We start from the raw sequence: 22,713 nt of genomic DNA, 5'->3' as shown, positions 1-22,713 counted from the left end.
TAGAACTGAATATATATCATTTTGAACTTAGGGTCAAGGATTGTAGCAATAACCATGACATTGTTCTTCTCTTCCAAATATTTATCAAATTTGTTTAACATTGCAGCACTCATTTTCTTCAAATATGAGTCATTAGAATTTTTTGTCTTTAACAATGCACCCATTTAAATTTGCTGGCTTCATAATTAACTGGCTCGTTATGGCTCGCGAGCCAGCTCGAGCTGGCTCGTTATAAAACGAGCTGGCTTGTTATAAAACGAGCTGGCTCATTATAAAACGAGTCGAGCTCGAGCCGAGCCATTAACGAGCGAGTCGAGCGAGCTAGCGAGTTACGAGTTTTTCGTCCAGCCCTAGGTGCATGCACCCTCCCCTCCCGGCGGATGGGATTAAACAAAGACAACCAGCTCGCCAACGGCATGTGCCCATAGTACATCCGGCCCACGAGGAAAACCAGCGAGAGAGAGAAGCCCGCCCAAAACCAGTGGCGCCGTCCCACTCCACCCAACCCGCTGCGCACCCACCACCCCTCCTGCTGCCAGCGCCAGGGAGGGGGGTATACCGTATACATAGCCAGCGCCCTCTCCCTCCTCCATTGCCCACCCCCATCGATCGCCAGTTCGCCACGCACCCTCCAGCACTCGATTACTACTCCCTCGTTTGTTCCAGGCAGCAGGCCAGCAGCAGCACCAACAAGAACCCTCCAGCACTCGATTACTACTCCCTCGTTTGTTCCAGGCAGCAGGCCAGCAGCAGCAACAACAAGAAGAGATGAGGCTGAGCTGCAACGGGTGCCGCGTGCTCCGCAAGGGGTGCACGGACGCGTGCACCATCCGGCCGTGCCTGCAGTGGATCAAGGCCCCCGACGCGCAGGCCAACGCCACCGTCTTCCTCGCCAAGTTCTACGGCCGGGCGGGGCTGCTCAACCTCATCGACGCCGCGCCCGACGCCGCGCTCCGCCCGGCCGTCTTCCGCTCCCTGCTCTACGAGGCCTGCGGCCGCATCGTCAACCCGGTCTACGGCTCCGTCGGGCTGCTCTGGTCGGGCAAGTGGCACCTCTGCCAGGCCGCCGTCGAGGCCGTCCTCAGGGGCGCGCCCATCGTCCAGATCTCCGACGAGGACGCCGCCGCCGCCAGCCCCGCGCACCTGCACAAGGCCGCCGCCGCCTCGTGCTACGACATCCGCCACGTCGCCCCCAAGTCGTCCAAGCCGCCTGCTGCTGCTGCTGCTGCTTCTGACGCGGCTGCGGCCGCACCGGCCGCCTCGTCGGCTCCGGCCGACGACGCCCAGAGCAGCAAAGGCGGCAGCGCCCTCCACAAGGTCGCCAAGCCCGGCCGCACGCGCTTCAAGCGCGCATCGTCGTCGTCGTCCCCGTCGTCGAAGAAGCACACCGCCAAGAGGAGCAAGCCTTCCGGCACGGACGACGACGACGACGACCTGGTGATGGCGGACCGCAGCCATCACGACGAGGAACAGCACGTCCAGCTGGTGATGGCGGACCACGCGTCGTCCGACGACGACACCCACCACCACCACCAGGAGGCGTCGGCGGCATCGCTCGACACGGACGCCGAGGCCGCCTCCCACGTCAGCCAGGCCGAGCAGACCCCCGCCGCGGCGGAAGAGGAGGAGGACCACCTCCAGCAAGAGCAGCAGCAGCAGCCGGGCCTCGACCTCACGCTCGGGTTCGGACTGTTCACGCCCGTGCCCGCCGCCGCGTGCCCGCCGACGCCGCCCGTGGACTTCGGCTGCAGCCGCGGAGACTGTAGCGCCGCCGCCGAGGAGCCCGGGGTCGTGGGGTTCCAGTTCCTCTAGGCTTGAAGCTCTAGCAAGCGGCACCCTCATCTCCTGTACATGTGTTGCACAGACAGGCAGAGACGAGTGATAGAGGTCGCCATAGAGGAGCGTCCTAGTCTATTTTGGCATTAGGAACAAACTCAAGTTTTTTCCCCACCCCAAGTCCGTTTCGTTTAGATTTAGGCCCAAAGAGAAGTAGGAGCACAACTCCTTACAATTGTTAAAATTAGGCTTCTTTTCCTTCGTTTCGTTTCTTGACTGATAAAACATGATACAGTTCCTGTTTCTCTCTGTGAAGAAGAGGAAGAAGCAAATTGAAACAATGCCATTTTATTTCATCAACTCTGACAGCCTGATTGACGACGGAGATATACCTTGCCTGATGCCGGAAATGGGTGCTGCTCCATCTCTGCTTTTGTCAGTGCAGCATACACGCACCTACAGTAGTCGGATGATCCGAGGTAGAGCAGAGGGATCATAGCTGCAGCTGCAACCACGGAGCTGATGTCACCGAATCCAGCTTGGAAGAAGAAGATCCTCCTCCGCTCGTGCCCCTCCGGTCCTCCCCCGCAGAGCCAGCGCGCAAAACCTGAGCCAACCGCCATGTCTATTACCATCATCATCAGCCACTGCACCACACCGCCGTGTCCATCATGGACTGCGTGGTGTGGCTCCTGAGCTGGAGGAGGCCTTGGAGCAGCTCCTGGGTCCTCGTGCTCGCTCGTGCGGTCACGCCCAGCAACATCAAACGTTGCACTGCAGAGACATGTTGGCAAGTTAGCAAGTTGAAGCATCTCTATCTCAGATCTCCTGGACAGCGATACGAGCGATCGGTTTCCAGCGAGAGATTCAGAGACATGTAGGAGACATTTCGTGAAGTGCGCGATCCGCATGCAATCTCGGTCAATGGAGATCGGGAGGCGAGATCTTAGCAACAGCATCCAAACGTTAGCAAAGAAAGAGGACAAGCCTTTTACAACCCCCCACCTCACCCCACCCAAATAATCCTGCCGCCCAGTACAAGTCCACAAAATGTGGGCCCCGGGCATGCAAATATCCAGAGTCCCGTTGTGCTTTACTGTACTTGTTCCATGATCAATCCGCAAGTACGCACAACAGCACCGGTATCACAACTGCACTCAAAACTTATTAGTAACATTAAAATTTAATCAGAGCATATATAATCTGCAGCAGAAGCAAATAGAAATATAGGACTTCCATCCTACAGTAGTGTGCCTCACCATTCCCACAGGCAACTGACTGGAAATTAGTCATAGAAAGAACCAACGTCGAAAACCCGCATCCTTCGGCAAGGAACAGAACTGAGACGCTCTTCTTCGAACTCTGGATTTTAAAATTTTAGCAACAAATTTTTAGCAACAAGGGTGAGTACAATTTTGTACTCGCAAGACTTCGGGTGTATATCAAAAATTCTATAATACATGTATGGTTAATCAAGGAAGGCTGACAGGTTCACCAGCACTAGGCTGCATTTTTATTTGGATGTATTATTATACGCATAATTTTGGAAATATTTTATTTTATATAAAATAGACCGACATCACCAATCATGACTCCCCATTTCCCGTTTCGCGATCCTTTGACCATCTATATCGGTTCAACAACATTTGAACCGGTGCAACTGTTACCAAACAATTCCCATACCAACTTTCAAACCAAAAGTTCTAAAACCGGCGACTAGCTCAAGCGCTCATGACCGTGAGCACGACTATTCGAATAGTTTTACACTCTGCAGAGGTTGTACACTTTACCCATACGACATGTTTCGCTTTGATGCCAGTGCGGAGCCAACGCGCATTTACACAATTCCTTAGATGTGTCGGCAAGCTAACATGACAAAGCCGTTACATCAACTGGACCCAAAATATGCTACTCGACAGACTGTAGGAGTTTCTCGGCTCTGTACATCTGCCCGGGTTAGCTACCCCGACACCGACGAGCTCCTCGAGCACTCAGGCGGTAGCATCCTCTCGGGGCCAACTGACTTAATAAGCTAAGGCCAGTGCCCATTTAGCCGTATGGTTGCACTGTAATACTTGGCTAGAATAGTGCCAATTATCGGTCCTTAATTTGACACGGGTGATAAATCCCTAAAATACGCCGGAAACGCATACAGAACCAAGCCATATCCATCATCCATTTTTTCCATCCATTTTGCCATCCATATTTTTTTTCTTCATCCTCATACCATCATATCCACTAGACCATATATTCACCCGCTTCTACCATAGAGTTTTTATCTTTTAAAAACAGCCATATAAATGTATATTTTCTTTAAAAGAAACCAACCCATGTGATGCTACTTGACTATTGCGCAAAAACTAAGCCAACTAAGCAAGTGACTCTGAACTACGTGAATAACCCATAACCTTAGGGTAACAAGGTATAAAAGGGGTAAAAAATAATAAGGGAGGTAAATGCATTAAGGTAGGACGTGTCTACCCGACATAAAATGGCATTTGGACTCTTAAAATCATCATCGCATGCATATATTTGAAGGCTTAGGAATTTAAATAGGAGAAAGAATGATCAAGGAGGTGCTTGCCTTGCTGCTGATCATTCATACTCTCAAATATTAGCTCATCGTCTGGCGCAGTTACGAATGTCTCGTCGTCTACGCGAATCGAACGAACGGCAACGCATGCAAAAGAATCAAATAAACAGCAATGAACAACCAAATAAACACTAATAAATGATAGAGCACGATTTTAGAAAAGTTTAGGAAAAAGAATCACTCAATTTGGAGTTAAAATGAGAAAGATATGGCTAAATTAGGGTTCGAGGGGTCTGGTTGTGAGGATTTTGAAAGTTACAGGGGCTAACCGGAGGAAACTAGGGGCTAAAATAGAAATAAACTAAAGATACAAGGGCTAGATTGGAAAACAGTGAAGGCTGGACGACGGGAGAAATTTTGTAAAAGGTTCGCGGCGGCGTGCGATGGGGCCGACGGCGGTGCGCGACGGCAAGCGGCGGCGGAGCCGCTGGAGATGGCTGGGACGGCGTTCCGGAGCTCCGTTTGGGCCGAGACTTGGTGTAACAGAAAGAGGAGGCGACAGCGAACTCAAAAGGGGCTCTGGACGGCGGGGTGGTGCGGCGTAGGGGGTGCTCAGCGGCGAGGGCGGACGTGGTCGCCAGGGGTGGCAAAACCCGGCCGATTTGCGTGCTAGAGCCGCGTTCGCGCCGAGCCAGCGGCGTGCGCGTGTACGCGTGAGTATGCGCAGCAAGACGAGCCCCGGCTCGGGACCCGACGGTCGCCAGAGCCATGCCGGCGGCGAGCCGCGCCGCGGCCAGGAGCGGGGCAGCGTGGCCAGGCCGATTCGGCCACTAGCGAGCCCAAAAGGGATGTCCGAGAGGCTCACCGTGCCGCGAGGAAGCTCGTGGCGTGACCAATTCAGGCGGAGGATGGCCGGGTTGGGCGGAATGCGGCGGCGCTTGGCGGTGAGCGGCGGTAGGATGTGGCGGGGGCTCAGAAGGAGGGAGGAGCTGCGCGCGCGGAGGACGGCGGGGTCCTACGAGTCGTGAGTGACAGCTCATGGGCGATAGAGGGCGCCCGAGCTCTCGTCGCGGCTCGCCGGGCTCGTCGGCTCCGAGGAAGAAGGCGGCTGTTGTGGGGCAAGCGGAGGGAGAGAGGGAATTGGTGCAGGAGGGGAAGAATTGGCAAGCCACTTGTGCTGCAATGCTCACCAGAGAGGCTAAAGGCGCTGGGATGAGAGGCGTGGGCGGCCGTGTCGGGACCCGGCGGCGAGCTCCGCCTGGACTGGAAATAGAGGGGAGGAGGTGGGCGGTGAGCTAGACGGGGAGGAGCAGCTTGTGGATGGCGTGCGACGCTCGAGCTTAGCCGGGCATTGAATGCCCTCGTCCAGCTCGTGTCCTTGCACCCGGGCGGCGCGGTTGGACAGCGCAGTGCTGGCCGTCTCACCGCGGCATAGGGAAAAAGGACGAGCCCGAGGCAGCGGAGCACAGAGTGGTGGAGGAGTTGTGCTGCGCTGCGCCCCGGGGTGACGAGGCGTGGAGCAGCAGTGCCGGGCAATGGCGCGTGCGGCCGTACGCGGGCGGCGCGGGGAAGAAGACGCCGCCGCATCACTGACACGCGGGCCCGGCGCGCAGGGGACACAGAGGGAAGGAGGAAGAGGAGCGCAGGCTGGAGTGGGCCGCGCGGCGGGGTGGCCGGCCCAGGAGGGAAAAAAAAGAAAAGAGAGGGGAGAGGAAAGGTGGGCCTTTTGGGTTTCGGCCCAAACCGAGGTGGGTCTTCTTTTTTTTTTACAAAAGGATTTTTATGCACAAAAACATGAGAAGAGCCAAATAAAAACCAAATCAAACATTAATTTATTTATTTGCCTTAATTTTATTTATATTCTAAATTTGGGCTGTTACACAAAACGTCCAAAATTCTTACCCCAAATAATCCTGCCGCCTAGTACTAGCTCACAAAATGTCCAAAATTCATCTAGAAATTTGCTTGTAGCGTGCCGAATTACCATGAGCGTTTCATGCAAACACACAGCATTACATTCGTATTCAAACACCCACGAGGATGCTGCCCTATCAACTCTCGTCCATGGGATCGTTTCCACCGCCTTGCTTGGGCTTGTGCTCTACATCCTTGTCCCCAGCCGCAGAGGATCCTGCTTTGGAAACCGACTCTTCCAGAGCCTCCATGAATGAGACCACTGTGAACTTATCTGCCATTATGACACAGAGCGAGAGAAAAGGATCCTCAGATACCAAAAACTGATGCATAGTGAAAAATTTAGAAGAAGAAAAATCGGTTCCAAACTTCAGTAACAAACATTGCTTGTCATTTAGCTCTTGCTACCTAGACCTTATGCATATAAGAATTACTGCTCACTGAGCATATCTCCTTTATAAATACCAATATCACAAGCACGCTAGATATAATGATTCTATCAAGTGCAGAGTAGGTGTGAATGGGAAAGAAAAGGATTTACATTTATTCAGGTCAACTCCAAATTGGGCAAGATCTATTTGCCCAGTCCGTAACACCTGCCACACAGCCAAACATCAAAATCAGCATACTACTGGGAACAATCAGCATCTCAGCATCGCACATGTAAATGGTAAGGACGAGTAACTAACATGGGTGAATGCATCTAATTGTTGACGCAAAGGAGGACTTTGGAGAAGCTCAAGGATATCAGCAGGAGTCCATGAACCCTGCAATTGAACAATTGCCAGAAAATTGAGCACAAGGATTAATTCAACTGAAAGCCAGGTTAGTGTCATAACAATACAAACCTCCGGAAGATGTGATGCCAATTGTTCAATGGGCAGGTTCTCAAGTAATGGCAAGATCAATTCAGGCTTCAAGATATCTCCTAGTCCTACTCCTACAGCACCAACCAAAAACTTATAAAGAAATTTGGTCAATGACAAGAGTGCATCAGTTATGGCACTTACCAGCATCAGGGTCTGCTGCAGCACCTGATATACCTGGAGAATGTAAGTAAAAGTTTCAGAGGAGAATATAACAGAGAAGAACTCAAAGGGAATAGTTTTCAGCTGGTACCTGAGGGCTGTATTGCACTCAGTATTCTTTGCAGGTCCTCCATGCGCACAGGTCCAGCAGCAGATGTCACTTCACCAGCCAAATCAGAAGTCATGCTCTGATCAACTAAATTCCCAGCTCTGACAAATGCATGAAAGTAAGGTATAAAAGTTATCAAACAAGGCGGTAGAACAACATCTGCCATACAAAATGTTTCCAAACAAGGTGATGCTTTCATCCATATAGTTGGGAAAAAATATCACATTGCAAACAAGAGCAACAACAAAAATCGCATTTTAAGAAAAAAAAATCAATGTTTCCGTCACATAACCGCAAAAAATATCATGATGCAAAAGAGGGCAGTGAAATCAATGGACAACAATATTTCAACCAGATAAAGACGATGCTAACATTAATTCTGAGACTGCATTGAACGTGTATTATACATGCAGTTTTTATAGCCACGCATTAAGGTCACAATGGAATTACATACCTGGAAGAGATATCATCATCAGCTGTATCTTCAGACATTTCTGCTTCGATAGGCACTGCAAGATCCGCCTCAGCATCTGCACAGCAATACGGCGGCTTAACATTGATCAAGGACTGAGTTAAGTGTTGAGGCTGCCAACATTCAGAGCGTACCTAATGGTCGATTTAAGTAGGCATTAACTTGGATGCAAATCTGGGAGTCCCCATCAGCATTTGGTTCCTGAAAAAAAAAGAGCACAATGATCAATCGTTGAGAATGTTGAAGGAGTTACAGCTTTCACACAAAAAAATTTACAGTTTCACATTAACTGACCTGCATCCAGAAGAAGAATTTTCTGCTGTCATGCTTGAACTTCAAGATGTAAACCCTTCCAGACGATTCTGTTACCTAATGAATTGAACTGGAGTTGATAAATGAAGCATAACCAAATTGAGAAAGCATCTCAAACTTGGATTAACACTACGGAATACCTTCTCGAAGACGGCCTCATCAGGAAAGACAATTTGGTCCTTTGATGGATAGAATCAAGGGCAGACAAAACTAGTGTAATATCCTGATATAAATAAAACCAAAGAGACGTGGATGCGTTTCCAAGTTCAAAAATTCGAGTCCACAAATGGACCATATAAGTTCAAGCATTTATAACAGGCAGTTTCTGCAACCTATAATTTCTAACAAATTAAGAACTTTGAAGTATTCCAATCAACTGAGAAAATCAGAATAGAGTGAGAAGTGCATATAAAAAATACAAGTGAAAGAGGATACATCTTCAACTATGTTCTGTCCACGATCAAGCCACTGAAAGTGGACTAAGCCTTCTTCACCCTACAAAGAGGTTTTACAAATATTCTTGGTGAAATTACAAGAAACAAATAATGTAACTAGCTTATAAGTTTTATTGACAGCAAGTTTAGTATAAGTTTGAGCATCCATACCCTACCAACTTGGACAAGCCCCTTGCGTGTGTCTGGAACCACTCGTGTTCCCTCAAGAGACATCTTACCGGCACGAAACTCACACATGACATCCTGGCAGATACATCAAAGAATGCATTAATCTACATCTAAAAATTTTACAGTTTGTCAATTAAAAGCAATGGGATTGCAAATTTTAAACATATAGTGCATTCAGATTACCCTTGAGTTAGATGACTCTTTTGACGATGCCAACAGACGTTTTGTGAGGAGAATTCAGGAGGTAGAGATCGGGGAGGCTTTGAAGAGGATGAAGGGAGGTGGGCCCTGATGGTATCCCCATTGAAGTGTGGAGATGCCTAGGAGATAGAGCAATAGTATGGTTAACTAAGCTTTTTAATCTCATTTTTCGGTCAAACAAGATGCCGGAAGAATGGAGAAGTATATTAGTACCTATCTTCAAAAACAAGGGCGATGTTCAAAGTTGTACTAACTACCGTGGGATTAAGCTGATGAGCCATACATCAGCTTTGGGAGAGGGTTATCGAGCATCGCCTAAGAAGAGTGACAAGTGTGACCCAAAACCAATTTGGATTCATGCCTGGAAGGTCAACCATAGAGGCGATTTTCTTAATACGACAATTGATGGAGAGATATAGGAAGCAGAAAAAGGACTTGCACATGGTCTTCATTGACCTTGAGAAGGCATATGACAAAGTACCGAGAAATGTCATGTGGTGGGCCTTGGAGAAGCACAAAGTCCCAACTAAGTACATTACCCTCATTAAGGATATGTACAAGGATGCGACGACGTTTGTCCGGACATGTGATGGCAACACCACTGACTTTCCTATTAACATAGGCCTACACCAGGGGTCAACATTGAGCCCTTATTTATTTGCTTTAGTGATGGATGAGGTCACAAGGGATATACAAGGTAAGATCCCTTGGTGTATGCTCTTTGCTGATGATGTGGTGCTAGTTGACGAGAGTAGGGCAGGGGTTAATAGGAAGTTAGAGCTGTGGAGACCTATGTTACACGGATACTGGTACGGGTATCGGATACGATACGTATCGGATACGCGGATACGCACTTCCCAAAAAACACTTATACAGGGATACGGCTAGGATAATTAATAATTATATATAAATATTACATAGATATTCAGCAAGTGAGATTTTACTCTTGAGTAACTTCCCCTATACTCAGATGTGCAATACTTGCATGTCCATATAACATTACCTCTATAACTAGCATTCTCTAAAAGCACAACTGATTCCACAAGGGGTTCTTCAGTTGCTGCTCATCTAGTTCTACAGCTCTATTGCAGCAAGTTCATCATTTTGTATCATCTCTTACTACCAAAACAGCATTTGGGTGGGCTGATTACTGCTTTGGGTTGTATCCCATCTGGACCAAAAGTATCGGATACGCGTATCCAAGCAAATACGTATCCGTTTTTTCAGGATACGGCTAGAAACGTATCCGAGGCGTATCCGGGGCATATCCGTATCCGATACGTATCGAATACGGATACGCCACCTCCTAGGAGTATCCGCGTAACAGAGGTGGAGACGCACGTTAGAGTCGAAAGGGTTCAGGCTTAGTAGGACCAAGACCGAGTACATGATGTGCGATTTCAGCGCGACTAGGCATGAGGGGGGAGGCATTAGTCTAGATGGGCAAGTGGTGGTCCAGAAGGATACTTTTCGGTATTTAGGATCGGTGCTACAAAAGGATGGCGACATTGATGAAGATGTTAGGCATAGAATTTCAGCTGGCTGGTTGAAATGGCGGCAAGCTTCTGGTATCCTTTGTGACAAGAGGGTGCCACAAAAGCTAAAAAGCAAATTCTATAGGACATCAATTCGTCCGGCGATGTTATACGGTGCTGAATGTTGGCCTACAAAAATGCGACATGTCCAGCAACTGAGTGTAGCAGAGATGCGGATGTTGCGGTGGTTTTGCGGGCACACAAGGAGGGATAGAGTCCAGAACGAAGTTATTCGGGATAGGGTCGGGGTGGCACTAATTGAGGAGAAACTTACCCAGCATCGGCTGAGATGGTTTGGACATGTCCAACGAAGGCCTCCTGAGGCGCCGGTGCGTAATGGGGTTCTTGAGCGGGTTGATAATGTAAAGAGGGGTAGAGGTAGACCTAAACTGACGTGGGATGAGTCAGTTAAGAGAGACCTTAAGGATTGAAATATCTCTAAAGAGATAGCTTTGAATAGGAGCGCTTGGAGACTAGCTATCAATGTGCCTGAACCTTGAACTTATTTCTTTCGGGTTTCATCTCTACCCTACCCCAACTTGCTTGGGAAAAAAGGCTATGTTGTTGTTGTTGTATAGTGCATTTAGATTCTGACAACTGAAATAAGATTTTAGTGCTCTTTCATTGAATGTAAAACTCTAGGCACTATCTACGAAGGGAAAATATAAGAATGGACAAATGCAGACACTACCCTAATACTCAACTTACATACAAAGGGCTAATTATTGTTTTCATTGTCCACATTCGCACATCACTGACTAACATTTAACTCAGTATAACCAGTCTGAATTCTCAATGAAATAAACATCAGAGTACCAGACGCAACGTATTCACATGCTAAAGTATACTATGAAGCAGGAGCAGCCGTGGCTTCTAAATTTGCATAAAACGTAAGTTCAGTGCACCTAAAATTTGTACTTGTATTGAACACAAACATTTGTGCCTGTTATTTGAACTTGAACTGGGGGGGGGGGGGGGGGGACAAACAAGAAACAAAGAACATAAGTGTTGATAACAAAAAACTTGTGCATAGAGCTAGTACTAGAAGATCACAGAAACAGTCCGCTAACATGCTAGTGCCGATCTAGAGTGCGAGTGCAGTTAGTTTATGACATGAACCACAAAGTTGGTACTCCAGATAGAGCAAATATACTGAAATAGTTCTGGCTTCAATCTGAAGTCCATGCTAAATAATCATGAAATTGGAAATGTGGCATTAGAAAGTCAGTATCTGCAGAAGAGACAAGAGGACAAGTGCCATATTTACCTGTAGAGGCTCAGCGCTCTCCATGTGATAAAAGAGGGAGATCACTGCAAAGTATAAGACCAGGATGCAAAGGATTAATACGAATGATGGAATAGGTAAAATCTTTGGCAGTCAAGTACAGCAGGCATCTTAGAAGTAGCACAAAATAGGAATCAGGCTTTGAGAAGAGCATCTGATTCCTGCCTCACAGTTAAGCTCAATGAATGATATGCACAACAAACTGGGTAAATGCTAGTAAAACTCAATGCATATCCAATATAAGCAGTTTGGGCGCACGCAAAGTGCTCACTTACTGGAATTCAGAAATATGCACTTCTTATATAATTTAGAAAAACACGCTTATGAAAAGATTAAATAAAGACGGCTAATGAATCTATGGTTTTCGCATTGTCAATTCCCTGGTAGGCAATGCATCTGGAGAATCCCCAGCATGCCCACTGTAGAGAGAAATTCAGGACCACAAAAATCGGCATTGCTTAGCAAGCTTGCGAGTCAGGGCGCACACGCACACGCACGGGCTGGGTTGTTTAAGCTTTGGGAAGACAAATCAGATGCGTTTGCTTCGGCCGCGGATGAATGATCCCGAAAATCCTATCAGGCATAATACGTGATGCAAACCTCTTAAACGCAGCGTAAAAAACCGCAGTAAACTTGGGCGGATGGAGCGTCCGACCAAGCAATCATTGAGGGAGCCGCTAGGGCTTGCTTTGCTTACCAAGAGTTTCCTGTACCACCAACCCCGACGGATCAGCAGTCAGCTCCGCAGCACCACCGCTGCTCCGCTTCAGCAGAGGGAAGGAGAGAGAGGAGGACGAGAAGAGGCGGCGGCGGCGGCGGCGTCAACGTCAGCGGCGGCTTGTGGGTTGCGGCCTCGCCTGTCGCCTTGGGTCGGGCTCTCGGCTGCTGCTGGTTCTCGGGCGGAGTCGGAGAGAAGAAGGAAGAAGCCAGCCAGAAAGGCCAGCTGGGCTGTGTGTGTTTACAGATGGGCCGGGCCAGGCCGGGTCGGGTTCCAGCTGCAGACCAATCAATCAGCCCACACAGCCCACCTCGACCTCTCGCTTATTCGCTTCCGCCGCCGCCGCCGCCGCCAGTCTCTTTTGCTGGTCCATCATCTTCGGCGAGGCGACAGGGGACAGAAGCAAGCAGCTTGTCTGGTCTCGGCGGCGCCGCCCTCCTCCTCCCTTCTATCTACCGGTACTACAGGAGATCCTTCCGCGCTTGCTTCGATTCCTTTCCTTCTCTTCATTCACTAGCTGGTAGCTGCGGGGTTCTTTGCTGCGTTAGTATAATCTAATCCATCTTTCTTTGTTCCCCGCTTGTTGCGTTCAGTAACAGGCCCCGGAGTATAGCCGGAGTTCGTCGGATTGGATGGACAGCCAGGCTCCTCCTCCCGCTGCCGCCACCGATGCCAACACCAGCGTCATGTGCCAGCTGGTCAGCCCCGAAGGAGACCATCTCGGTGCAGCGCTCTATCTACCGCAGAACGTCGGGCCCCCGCAGCTCCAGGAGATTGTCAATCACCTCCTCCACAATGTACGCTTTTGTTTTACCCAATGCTCCCTCTTATTTACCTCGCTCCCTTGAACTTAGCTGTCATATTGCTAATGCTTTTGCTTTCAGGAGGACAAGCTGCCCTATGCATTTTACATTGGAGATGAAGAGCTCTCTGTCCAGCTGGGCACTTACATGCAGCAAAAGAACGGTGAGATGAGATCCCTCAGCACTTCATCTGCGCCTCCCCTTTCGTCTTTTTGTGGTCTGAGCTGGCATCTAATTCCTACTTCCATCCCTTGTTTTCTTAAATTCAAGCCAATGTTGAGGTTACACTGCGCATAGTATATCAACCACAAGCACTTTTTCGGATCAGGCCAGTCAACCGCTGCTCGGCTACAATTGCTGGTAGTGTATTCTCTTCATCAGCTTATGCTACTCTTTTGTTAACAAAGAAAAAACAGACACACTAAATAATCTTCTTAAGCTGTCCAATTAATCCTATAATCTCTCAAATGATCTCATGAACGATATATGCATGAACTTCTCTTCCTGCAGGTCACACAGAAGCTGTACTTGCTGTTTCTTTTAGCCCTGATGGGAAATGTTTGGCGAGTGGTTCAGGTGACACCAGTGTTCGCTTTTGGGACCTTGATACACAGACTCCATTATTCACATGCAAAGGTGAATGCTCCGTACCGTATCTTTGCTCATTGGTGATTTGCTGCCACGTTGCTCATACCTTAAATTGTGGTCCTTCGAAAGATTACCTGCAGCCAAGTACTTCTCGTTGCACAGAAAACCTTCAAAATGCATATGGAACTGTCTGTTTATATTAGCAGAGTAAATGAACAAAGTGAGGATTAGTAAAATGTAGTACACTAATGATCCTTTTACACCACTCTGCCTGGATAAACACTTCTTGTAATGCTGATTAGTATATGAGTATAACTTGTGAGATTTTCATTAATTGCACATGCCTGTGAAGTGTGCTTTTCATATGTTGTTGGTGACCCTTCATATTTCAGGACACAAAAACTGGGTTCTCTGCATTGCGTGGTCGCCTGATGGGAAACATCTTGTTAGTGGAAGCAAGTCAGGAGAACTTATATTATGGGACCCCAAAACTGGGAAGCAATTGGGCTTTCCACTTATGGTACCATCATGCCTTATTTTAATCTGTTGACTTCTAGCCCTAATATACAATTATTTTAGAATTATGCTAGCTTTTCTTTTCTGTATTGTTAGGCTAGATGCCTTGTGTGTCTATTACCTAGCATGAATTTGCATCTTTCATATGTTTCTTTGTTTTTATGCACAATACTAATTCAGCATGTCCTGTGACAAAATAGGGACACAGGAAATGGATTACTGCTGTATCTTGGGAGCCAGCCCATTTGCAAGCTCCATGCCGCCGCTTTGTAAGTGCAAGCAAGGATGGTGATGCTCGCATTTGGGATATCACCACGAGGAAATGTGTTATTTCCCTTACAGGTCACACTAATTCAGTGACCTGTGTCAAGTGGGGTGGTGATGGTTTGATTTATACAGGGTAAAATTGTTGACTCATCAGTCCTTTCCTTTTTGAGAAAAAAATTGGCTTTTTCATCTTATGTTCTGTACTTGTTAACTTGCTACTGTGAGAAATATGAGTGCTCTTCGATGCCCTGATATTTACTCAACAAATCCAATGATGCTGTCAGGGTAGATACTGTACTGCATACTAGTGTTGTTGTACAGAGTATGAGAAAAATAACAATTGGACTTGGTGGTATGCAAAAACTTTGCTTTTGTCTTTCATCATTAGGAACAAATTTCATATTCATCATAGATTCATTGCAGATTCTTGTCATGGGCTATTATCTCTTTCTTTTATGAACAAAAAAAGGCCATTCTCAGTCATGAAACCAAAACAGTCTAGTGGTCTCAAATAATTTCCTAGATTAACTATCTAACTGAATGGGTAACATGTTGAAATTTTCTGTCAACAAGGAAATAAAAGGCTCATTCACTTATGTATGTTTCTTTTTCTTTTTTTTTTAGTTCTATACTTCTTGATTCATCTCTGATAGCTACAGTTCATATGATAAATCATCTATAATTGACCATAAGTGCTATTCATTAAAATGATATGAAATAAGAAAGGTTACTTTATGGATTCCTTACTTCAGTTTATATTTCTAAGGATATTATTTTTAACATAATTGATAATTCTTTTGTACTGCAGTTCTGAAGATTGTTTGATCAAAGTATGGGAAACATCTCAGGGAAAGTTGGTCAAAACATTGCAGGTAACACATCGATTCATTACATACATGTAAACTTATGCTCTGATGCATCTATGCTTCTATACTCCACTTGATTGTTGTTTTGCTTATTTTCAGAGTTTTGTTACCAAAGTTAAATTAATTGTTTCCTGAAATCTCATGTCACCATAAAATCATTGGTGTTTACTTTTCATTTTCTAAAGGTAAAATCATTTTTTACGTATTCAGGGTCATGGGCACTGGGTGAATTCGCTTGCCTTGAGCACGGAATATGTTCTCCGCACTGGACCATATGACCATACTGGCAAGACATATTCAACCGCAGAGGAAATGAAAGAGGTAACTTGATGGCACTCATCCTAATGTTTGTATTTTATTTTTAATTTGTTGCCAATCCTAATAGCAAATTAGTTTTGGTTTAAGATACAAATATGTCACCCTTTCTATGATAACTATAATCTTTGAAATGTTTTTTTTCCTGACCTGGCAACCTTTTATATTTAGGCAGCTCTTGCGAGATACAAGAAGATGAGGGGTAATGCTCCTGAGAGACTAGTTTCTGGTTCTGATGATTTTACGATGTTTCTTTGGGAACCAACAATTAGTAAACAACCTAAAGCTCGCATGACTGGTCATCAGAAGGTATAGTATCTCATCTTATTGGCTCCATAAATGTTCTCGTGTTAGTATTTATGTATCCACATGTACGCATTCTTGATATCTGTTGTCTTAGGTGTAGATAGATTAAGAAATATTTTTTTTGTTTATTTTCCCATTAACTTAACAGTTAATGTTCATAATGGATCACATTCACTCTGAATTTGCAGTAGTTTTGAAATAATTATGAATTTGTACCAGTTGCCCACAAGTTACCAGGCTGCTTCATCCTTCTTTTAAGATTGTGTACTGAAAAAAAAACTATACTTTATATGCATTTGTAGTGATCCTTTTATCTGTATTTCTATTTGCAGCTTGTGAACCATGTGTACTTTTCACCTGATGGGCAATGGTTGGCAAGTGCCTCCTTTGATAAATCTGTCAAGTTGTGGAACGGTATCACAGGAAAGTTTGTTGCAGCTTTCAGAGGGCATGTTGCAGATGTCTACCAGATCAGGTGAGTTTTTTGTTCTTAAAAAGATAAGAATTTTCTAGCTTCCAGTTATTCCCATGCTTGACAAAATTAATTATCTGCAGCTGGTCTGCTGACAGTAGGCTTCTGCTAAGTGGAAGCAAGGATTCAACCCTAAAGGTACCTATATATCTTCTTCCGCTTGAGCTTAACTTTTTGTCTTTGATTTGACACCAACTTTTTATTCACATGGGTGTGTATTGTATTTTCAACTGATTGATAGCTTCAAATGCATTTCATGGTCTCAGCTTGCTTGTGCCGTAATGGAAAACTATTATATCACTCTTGAACATTAGCTGTAGTTTGCAACCATTGGATCCTATGCTTTCTGTGGGCATACCTTGAGCAGCTGTATACCTCCTTACTACTGAGAATTCCTTGCATGGGAATAGCTGTGTCCCCAAAGGCTTGCCCACGCATTGTTGTATGTTAGAACTGTGAATGGAGGACGTTCTCTGTTTCATGCTGATGAATCATCCTTATCCAATTCAGGTTTGGGATATTCGAACGCACAAGTTGAAACAGGACCTACCGGGCCACGCGGATGAGGTATCTCGTTGCTTTGATCAACTGGAGTTCGTTGATTTATTACTGTTATAAAGAGAGAAATGAGATGATGATGCATGTGAACATTGTAAGGTGTACGCCGTGGATTGGAGCCCTGACGGCGAAAAGGTGGCATCTGGTGGGAAGGATCGGGTCCTCAAGCTTTGGATGAATTGACTGACCAAGCTGCTACGGATTGAAGGCTGCATACGCTATAAATATAAGAAGAATGATGGAGCTCCTGTGACAAAAACAATTTTGGTTTTGGAACCTTGTACCGTGGATGATATATGTTTAGCGAGTTAATGTGGTGGGATTTCAAGCTATTTCTGTTTGTATTTATTTGTGTGGTAGCTGGAGCTAGTATCGACATATCCATCCATGGATTTGTACAAGCACCTGATTATTGCATCAATAGGTACCAGTACTTGCAACATCCCAGAAAACCTCGCTTAACTGACTGCATGACAGAAGCTGGAGCAAGCAGTTGCATCCCCACAAATAAACCTACCAGTCTACCAGATGATACAACTCTCCATGGTCTGGTTTTCTCCTCCAGCGCACATCCGCTACCTGTGTGCACGGATTTAAACGGAATTCCCAGCAAGAAGAAACGTCAATGACCAACGCCCCAAGCGCAAGGCCAGGATATATGCTGGTAAAGTGGTAGGTGACAATTGCAAAAAGTAAGCATCCAAGCAGACTGACGTAGTTACATCGGAGGGTAGTGATGGTTACAAACTGACTATTAGTTTTTTTTAGTAGAGCTGACTGGGGTGGAATCGAGCCGAGCCTCGACTTTTTTCGAGCTTTCTTCGAAATCAATATATTCGTATTTATTATAGTCTCCCGCGTTGTTTGATATGCAACTTCAAATCGAGCATAACGAGCCGAGCCGAGTCGAGCTTGCCAAAATTGACTTTTGTTCCAAATCAACTAATCTTTATTTTTTTTAAAAAGAACGAACGTAATCGGAGCAATTTTGAAACGAGCCACCGAGCCAGCTTAACGAGCTTTTTTTCCAGCCCTAGAGCTGACGATTAGTATTTAGTGCAAATAAATTTGTACATCAAAAGTGAAGCAATTAGTTACGGTGGATCGTAAGAACAGCACAGGAAGTGAAGCAAGAAAAGTACAACAACAAAAAATAAGGATTGCCTGGCTAGCGGAAGAAGAGAGATGGTAGCTGGTGTATCAGCGACGGCCCTTGCCTGATCATCCATATTTTAGGCCCTGTTTAGTTTCCAAAAATTTTCCTACAGTATTCAGAGAAGAAGCGTTGTTGAAGGAGATCTCCACGAAACAGAGAACAAAGAACAAAGAAGCTTGGCCCATTAGTAGTTGCCTCAGCCCATAACCAGCCCATCGAGCCCAGTGGTAGAGAGAGCCACAGCCCACCGAAGCACACAATTCCAAAAAAAAAAGAGAGAGAGAAAAAGAAAGGTGAAGGGGGGCTAGGGTTTTGGCGTCCGAAATCGCAGCCATCGACGCCGCCTCATCCAACTCCAGCGAGCAAGGAGATTCCAAGGCGGCGTCGGCCCCGGCCCCTAATCCCCTCTATCGGCAGCACAGATGGCTTCCGGCGGCCCGGCGCTCGAGTCGCTCGTCGACCGTAAGTTACCTACCAACTCCCAAGCGACCTGGCGAGACATCTTCCTTCCCGATCCTCTCTTTCTCACTGATGATGTTCTTCTCCTGCTTCCGCAGAGGTCATCTCCGTCATCACCAACGATGGCCGCAACATCGTGGTAAGCAAGCGAGCCCCCAATGGCCCAATTACCTCCTGTCTCATGCTTCAGTGCCATGTGGTGCTTGCAAGTGGCTAATCCTTCATCTTGCTGCAGGGCACGCTCAGGGGATTTGACCAGGCCACCAACATTATCCTCGACGAGTCCCACGAGAGGGTCTATTCTACGAAGGTTAGCGTTGCCTTGCTTGCACAATCAATTCTGACCTATTTATTCTAGGGACAGACTCGCATCAGATCAGCTGTTTCCTTGTAAAAAAATTAAACCCAATGCCCTGCAGCCCAATACCAAACCCACACGTTATTCTATACCAGATTGCTCAGTTTAAATGGTTGCTTCAACAGCTCCAAGTACTGACAACACAAAAGGTTACCTTGAGCTGAATCTTACTCCACATAACCTCTTACTGCCCTCTCATAGTCTGATAAATTATGCTGGGCTTGAGTGCCTCTTGACCTTATGGAATCATCGCCTTATAATCCTTTGATCATTCATATAATCAGGCGTCTCTACTTAAGCTGTCAATTCAGCTGATTAAGTGAGTGGAGCTAGTTGTTCAACCAATTTCTCCCTTTCCAAAAAGAAAACCCAATTTCCCCCCTTGAAGTTGTCACACTGATGCTCTGCTTTGAAATACTCTGTTCTGGCATTTCCTGTAAGAATTGAACTCTGTCAGTATAGCCCTACAAATATGGCTGGTTCAGTACATGTTGTACTTAACAAAAATTGTCTTTCGCTTGGTCTTGAAATGCTCTCTTTAGGTTTCCGTTTTTTCCCAACTTTTGCGATCTAGGATGCTTTCACCCTTCCATGGCTTGGGATTGATCTCATGCCATCTCTAGTTCCTTTGATGCTTGGGAATTTGATAAAAAAACGTGACAATTTTCTTTTTCTCCATAAGGTTGGAGATTAATTTCCTGTGGAACTAGTTGCAGTGAACCATGTCCTTTCTGGTGTCTGAATACTTGATCTTTTATATACTGATCAATTTCATGTGCCGGCATCTTAGTTTATAGTATTGATTGAACTGTTCTCGTCAAACATTATATAGTGCCAAGTGTGTTAACATATTTCTGAATTATACCTTATACCCACTGATGAGTTTATGAATTATGTTAAGTTTCAAGTAATTGCATTAAACATTCCTGAAGATATCTTATCAGTAAACTATTCACTACTGCTATATGCCTATTACCAAATAGATTTGTTTATTGGATTATATGCCATTCTGTTTTTCTTTGTTTGCAAAGTGACCCTCATAAGGCATTTTCCTTGAACAGCCTTGCCCTGTTTGGAGTAATTTTCCCTCGGTAGTTCTGGAGTAATCACTATTAGAGATGGTTTGGTTCAGCACATGTTTCCATCACACAACTTATCTCTGTAGAAATCTGATTTTAAATGCCTCGTTATTCAGCATTGCATAACCAATTGTATTAAGGGTCCAGGCTGTTGATATTTGATGGTTCTCTCATAGATTGCAATGTCCTTTACCAATTATCTTGTATTATTATTGATCAATTGCACAGCACAACTGGGTTGAAATTAAACAATAAATCGTTTCCCAATTCTTCCAGTGTACTTGCATACTGCATGTGCCTCACATTATTCTCTATATTTTCTGCTGTGCATGGGAATCTAGCAGGACATTTGAATGTGTGAGTCTCACGAGAATTGTTTTTGTACTTGCAGGAGGGAGTCCAACAACTTGTTCTTGGTTTGTACATTATCAGAGGTGACAACATGTAAGCAATTCCCCCGTCCTCTTCAGGTTTTTATTGCTTCCTTCAGGAGGTCTATGTTTTTTTGTGGATAACTGTTTAGTACTGCACGCACTTGGTTTCAGATTTATTAGCTATCATTCTACCAAACTGAAGCCGAACTTTCTTGATCTCCTGACTTGGTGCGATATATGCAGAAGCGTTGTGGGTGAGGTGGACGAAGACCTGGATGCAAGGTTGGATCTGTCGAAGCTAAGAGCACACCCACTGAAGCCGGTCATCCATTGAGCGCTGCTGCGGGATCAGATGCACTTGGACTGGGTGCGTCGGTATTCTGATTATTGTTGAATGCGGGATGTAGCATGGTCGTCGAGGGGGATCGAGTAATATGGACACTGTATCGTGCTTACTATTGTGAATCAATGAATGTGTTGGCTGTCGGGTTGCACGTACGCACTGTGTGCTTATTCTGAAGATTGCAAGATTGCACAAGCATACTATGTGGCATTGCAACTGGATCGGGAGGCGAGCGACTCAACGGAACTGAACTCAGGTACGTGACTGTACACGGCGTGGATACAACCAATCAATCTGCTTGAATGACTGGGCCCAAAATTGGAAGGGAAAGAAAAACTATCGGAAACGGAGGAACGAGGATCCTCATCGTCCTTAGCGTCGTCGGAGGCAAAGCGGTTGCGCTTGCAGCTCCGGTTAGCTTGCAAAGTTGCAGCTTTCCTTAGCGCGCGCTTAGCTACGTACACGGCCAGCTACTCAAGGGAGGGCGGCCTTTTCCTTCCTCGAGGCTTTTAATTAGGCGGCGTAGTTGCAGGACACGAAGACGCCGCCGTGGACGCACTCGACGCGGGCGCAGCCGACCCTGTTGTGCCCCTTGGAGACCATGAGCGCGAAGTGGCCGCACTCGGAGAATGGCTTGCCGCCGGTGCAGTTGCCGGTCTGCTTGTCGTAGATGGCCTCCTCCGTGCACCAGAAGGCGACGGCATCCTTGGCGGTGGCGTTCCAGTTGTTGTGGCTCAGGAAGATGCTCTCGCCGTACTGGTTGCCCGAGTGCTGGAGCTTGCAGTTGCGGCGGATGGCGGTGGCCCAGCGCCGCGCGTGGCGCGCCACCTTCTTGTCCCACGTCATCGGCGGCAGGCCGTAGCGCGCGCGCACCACGTTGTGGGCGTCGACGAAGTCCCGGGCCATGCCCTTGTACGACCCCGTGAAGTTGGTCGGGGACACCACGCCGTGGGCCCGCCCCCACTCCCTGGCCGCGTCGTCCAGCGCCTTCTCCTGCTGCTGCCGCTGCTTCTCCTTCTCCTCCTTGTCCTTCTTCTTCGCCGGGTCCAGCGGCGGCGGCGGGGGCGGGGCGGCGGATGGCGCTGGCGGCGTGGCAGAGCCGCCGGAGGCCGGGGCGGGGGTGGAGGAGGAGTTGGAGTTGGCGGGGGAGGAGGCGGTGGCGTTGGCGGTGCCCGACTTGGGGAAGAGGTCTTCGAGGGGCTCGAGGAAGCTGGCCGGGGCGGCCGGCGGGACGCGGGAGAGGAGGAGGACGATGAGGAGCGGTGCCATCGGCACCAGGAGGAGTGGGCGCGCCGCCATGGGTGTTGGCTGGTTATCAGCAACAGCAGGTTTGGTTGGCAGATGGCTCGACCGGCGGTGGAACGCCCGCCTCTCTTGCCAACGTCGGAGTTGGGAAGGAGGGGGGGTCCGGTGCCCGATCGGCTGCCTGGCCGGCGTGGCGGGCGGCGGCGCAAGCGTGACCGGCGGGGAGTGGTGAGGGACCCTGGCTCGGGAACCCGGCCTTATAACCGTGCCTCCATTTTCCATTCTTGGCTCTGCTCCAACTGCAGCATGCATGCAACCGGTCCGTACCAATGGATGAAGGCTTGCTGCATGCGACAATCCAGGAGCACCGCCCGCCTTATTTGGGTTGCTCAGTTTGCCTTCCCTCAATTCCGATGGTTCTTCATTGGATCGGAGGTTCTTGTGCATCGCCGCCCTCGCTCCATCACCTCATCTACTGCTAGCTCGCTGCTGGGTCGTCTCG

The 22,713-nt window shown here is 47.2% G+C and overlaps 5 protein-coding genes across 9 annotated transcripts; 3 read left to right on the top strand and 2 right to left on the bottom strand.

Annotated features, from left to right (window-relative positions):
• The first annotated feature begins 445 nt into the window (after window positions 1–445).
• Window positions 446–2,136, top strand: LOC120700420 (LOB domain-containing protein 41-like). Its single transcript, XM_039984649.1, has 2 exons — window positions 446–666; window positions 736–2,136. The coding sequence occupies exon 2, from the start codon at window positions 769–771 to the stop codon at window positions 1,810–1,812; it is 1,044 nt and encodes a 347-aa protein (XP_039840583.1). The 5' UTR covers window positions 446–666; window positions 736–768; the 3' UTR covers window positions 1,813–2,136.
• A 3,982-nt stretch (window positions 2,137–6,118) lies between these two features.
• On the bottom strand, window positions 6,119–12,705 carry LOC120700419 (26S proteasome regulatory subunit RPN13-like). Of its 4 annotated transcripts, none has more exons than XM_039984646.1 (14): window positions 12,486–12,705; window positions 11,771–11,814; window positions 8,750–8,842; window positions 8,580–8,639; window positions 8,285–8,323; window positions 8,127–8,201; window positions 7,967–8,033; window positions 7,815–7,890; window positions 7,343–7,461; window positions 7,234–7,266; window positions 7,072–7,157; window positions 6,913–6,990; window positions 6,765–6,819; window positions 6,119–6,497 (listed from the first exon to the last, which is right to left on the bottom strand). In XM_039984646.1, the coding sequence occupies exons 2-14, from the start codon at window positions 11,792–11,794 to the stop codon at window positions 6,361–6,363; spliced, it is 942 nt and encodes a 313-aa protein (XP_039840580.1). In that variant the 5' UTR covers window positions 11,795–11,814; window positions 12,486–12,705; the 3' UTR covers window positions 6,119–6,360. The 4 variants fall into 4 exon arrangements, with proteins under 4 accessions (XP_039840580.1, XP_039840581.1, XP_039840582.1 ...); XM_039984647.1 differs by having other exon boundaries at window positions 7,072–7,163; window positions 7,234–7,257; XM_039984648.1 differs by having other exon boundaries at window positions 7,234–7,257.
• Window positions 12,706–12,806: 101 nt separating this feature from the next.
• LOC120700418 (notchless protein homolog) lies at window positions 12,807–17,639 on the top strand. 2 transcript variants are annotated; one of them, XM_039984643.1, is made up of 14 exons: window positions 12,807–12,964; window positions 13,100–13,303; window positions 13,391–13,472; window positions 13,580–13,669; window positions 13,820–13,945; window positions 14,290–14,417; window positions 14,614–14,813; window positions 15,489–15,552; window positions 15,757–15,867; window positions 16,033–16,170; window positions 16,500–16,642; window positions 16,723–16,777; window positions 17,150–17,206; window positions 17,297–17,639. In XM_039984643.1, the coding sequence occupies exons 2-14, from the start codon at window positions 13,139–13,141 to the stop codon at window positions 17,378–17,380; spliced, it is 1,443 nt and encodes a 480-aa protein (XP_039840577.1). In that variant the 5' UTR covers window positions 12,807–12,964; window positions 13,100–13,138; the 3' UTR covers window positions 17,381–17,639. The 2 variants fall into 2 exon arrangements, with proteins under 2 accessions (XP_039840577.1, XP_039840578.1); XM_039984644.1 differs by having other exon boundaries at window positions 12,810–12,964; window positions 13,106–13,303.
• A 986-nt stretch (window positions 17,640–18,625) lies between these two features.
• On the top strand, window positions 18,626–21,121 carry LOC120700417 (sm-like protein LSM8). The gene is made up of 5 exons (XM_039984642.1): window positions 18,626–18,815; window positions 18,911–18,951; window positions 19,048–19,122; window positions 20,641–20,693; window positions 20,867–21,121. Exons 1-5 carry the CDS (start codon window positions 18,776–18,778, stop codon window positions 20,955–20,957), a joined length of 300 nt encoding a protein of 99 aa, XP_039840576.1. The 5' UTR covers window positions 18,626–18,775; the 3' UTR covers window positions 20,958–21,121.
• A 79-nt stretch (window positions 21,122–21,200) lies between these two features.
• Window positions 21,201–22,420, bottom strand: LOC120700416 (probable pathogenesis-related protein CaO19.6200). The gene has a single exon (XM_039984640.1). It carries the CDS (start codon window positions 22,263–22,265, stop codon window positions 21,480–21,482), a length of 786 nt encoding a protein of 261 aa, XP_039840574.1. The 5' UTR covers window positions 22,266–22,420; the 3' UTR covers window positions 21,201–21,479.
• Between the last annotated feature and the right edge of the window lie 293 nt (window positions 22,421–22,713).

Source organism: Panicum virgatum, chromosome 3K (genome assembly GCF_016808335.1).
Source record: "Panicum virgatum strain AP13 chromosome 3K, P.virgatum_v5, whole genome shotgun sequence".
NCBI lineage: Eukaryota > Viridiplantae > Streptophyta > Magnoliopsida > Poales > Poaceae > Panicum > Panicum virgatum.
The sequence above is the reverse complement of the archived record's forward strand: the minus strand, read 5'-3'. Positions and strand labels throughout refer to the sequence as shown.

Coding starts and splice junctions, on each gene's coding strand:
- LOC120700420 (XM_039984649.1), top strand. CDS start 769: ATGAGGCTGAGCTGCAACGGGTGCCGCGTGCTCCGCAAGGGGTGCACG.
- LOC120700419 (XM_039984645.1), bottom strand. CDS start 11,794: ATGGAGAGCGCTGAGCCTCTACAG. Junction 8,324..8,579: donor GACAGAACATAGTTGAAGAT/GTATCCTCTTTC, acceptor TATCCATCAAAG/GACCAAATTGTCTTTCCTGA. Junction 7,164..7,233: donor TGCAGCAGACCCTGATGCTG/GTAAGTGCCATA, acceptor TTGGTGCTGTAG/GAGTAGGACTAGGAGATATC.
- LOC120700416 (XM_039984640.1), bottom strand. CDS start 22,265: ATGGCGGCGCGCCCACTCCTCCTGGTGCCGATGGCACCGCTCCTCATC.
- LOC120700417 (XM_039984642.1), top strand. CDS start 18,776: ATGGCTTCCGGCGGCCCGGCGCTCGAGTCGCTCGTCGACC. Junction 18,952..19,047: donor ACGATGGCCGCAACATCGTG/GTAAGCAAGCGA, acceptor ATCTTGCTGCAG/GGCACGCTCAGGGGATTTGA. Junction 19,123..20,640: donor AGAGGGTCTATTCTACGAAG/GTTAGCGTTGCC, acceptor TTGTACTTGCAG/GAGGGAGTCCAACAACTTGT.
- LOC120700418 (XM_039984643.1), top strand. CDS start 13,139: ATGGACAGCCAGGCTCCTCCTCCCGCTGCCGCCACCGATGCCAACACC. Junction 13,670..13,819: donor CTGCTCGGCTACAATTGCTG/GTAGTGTATTCT, acceptor CTCTTCCTGCAG/GTCACACAGAAGCTGTACTT. Junction 15,868..16,032: donor CCGCAGAGGAAATGAAAGAG/GTAACTTGATGG, acceptor TTTTATATTTAG/GCAGCTCTTGCGAGATACAA.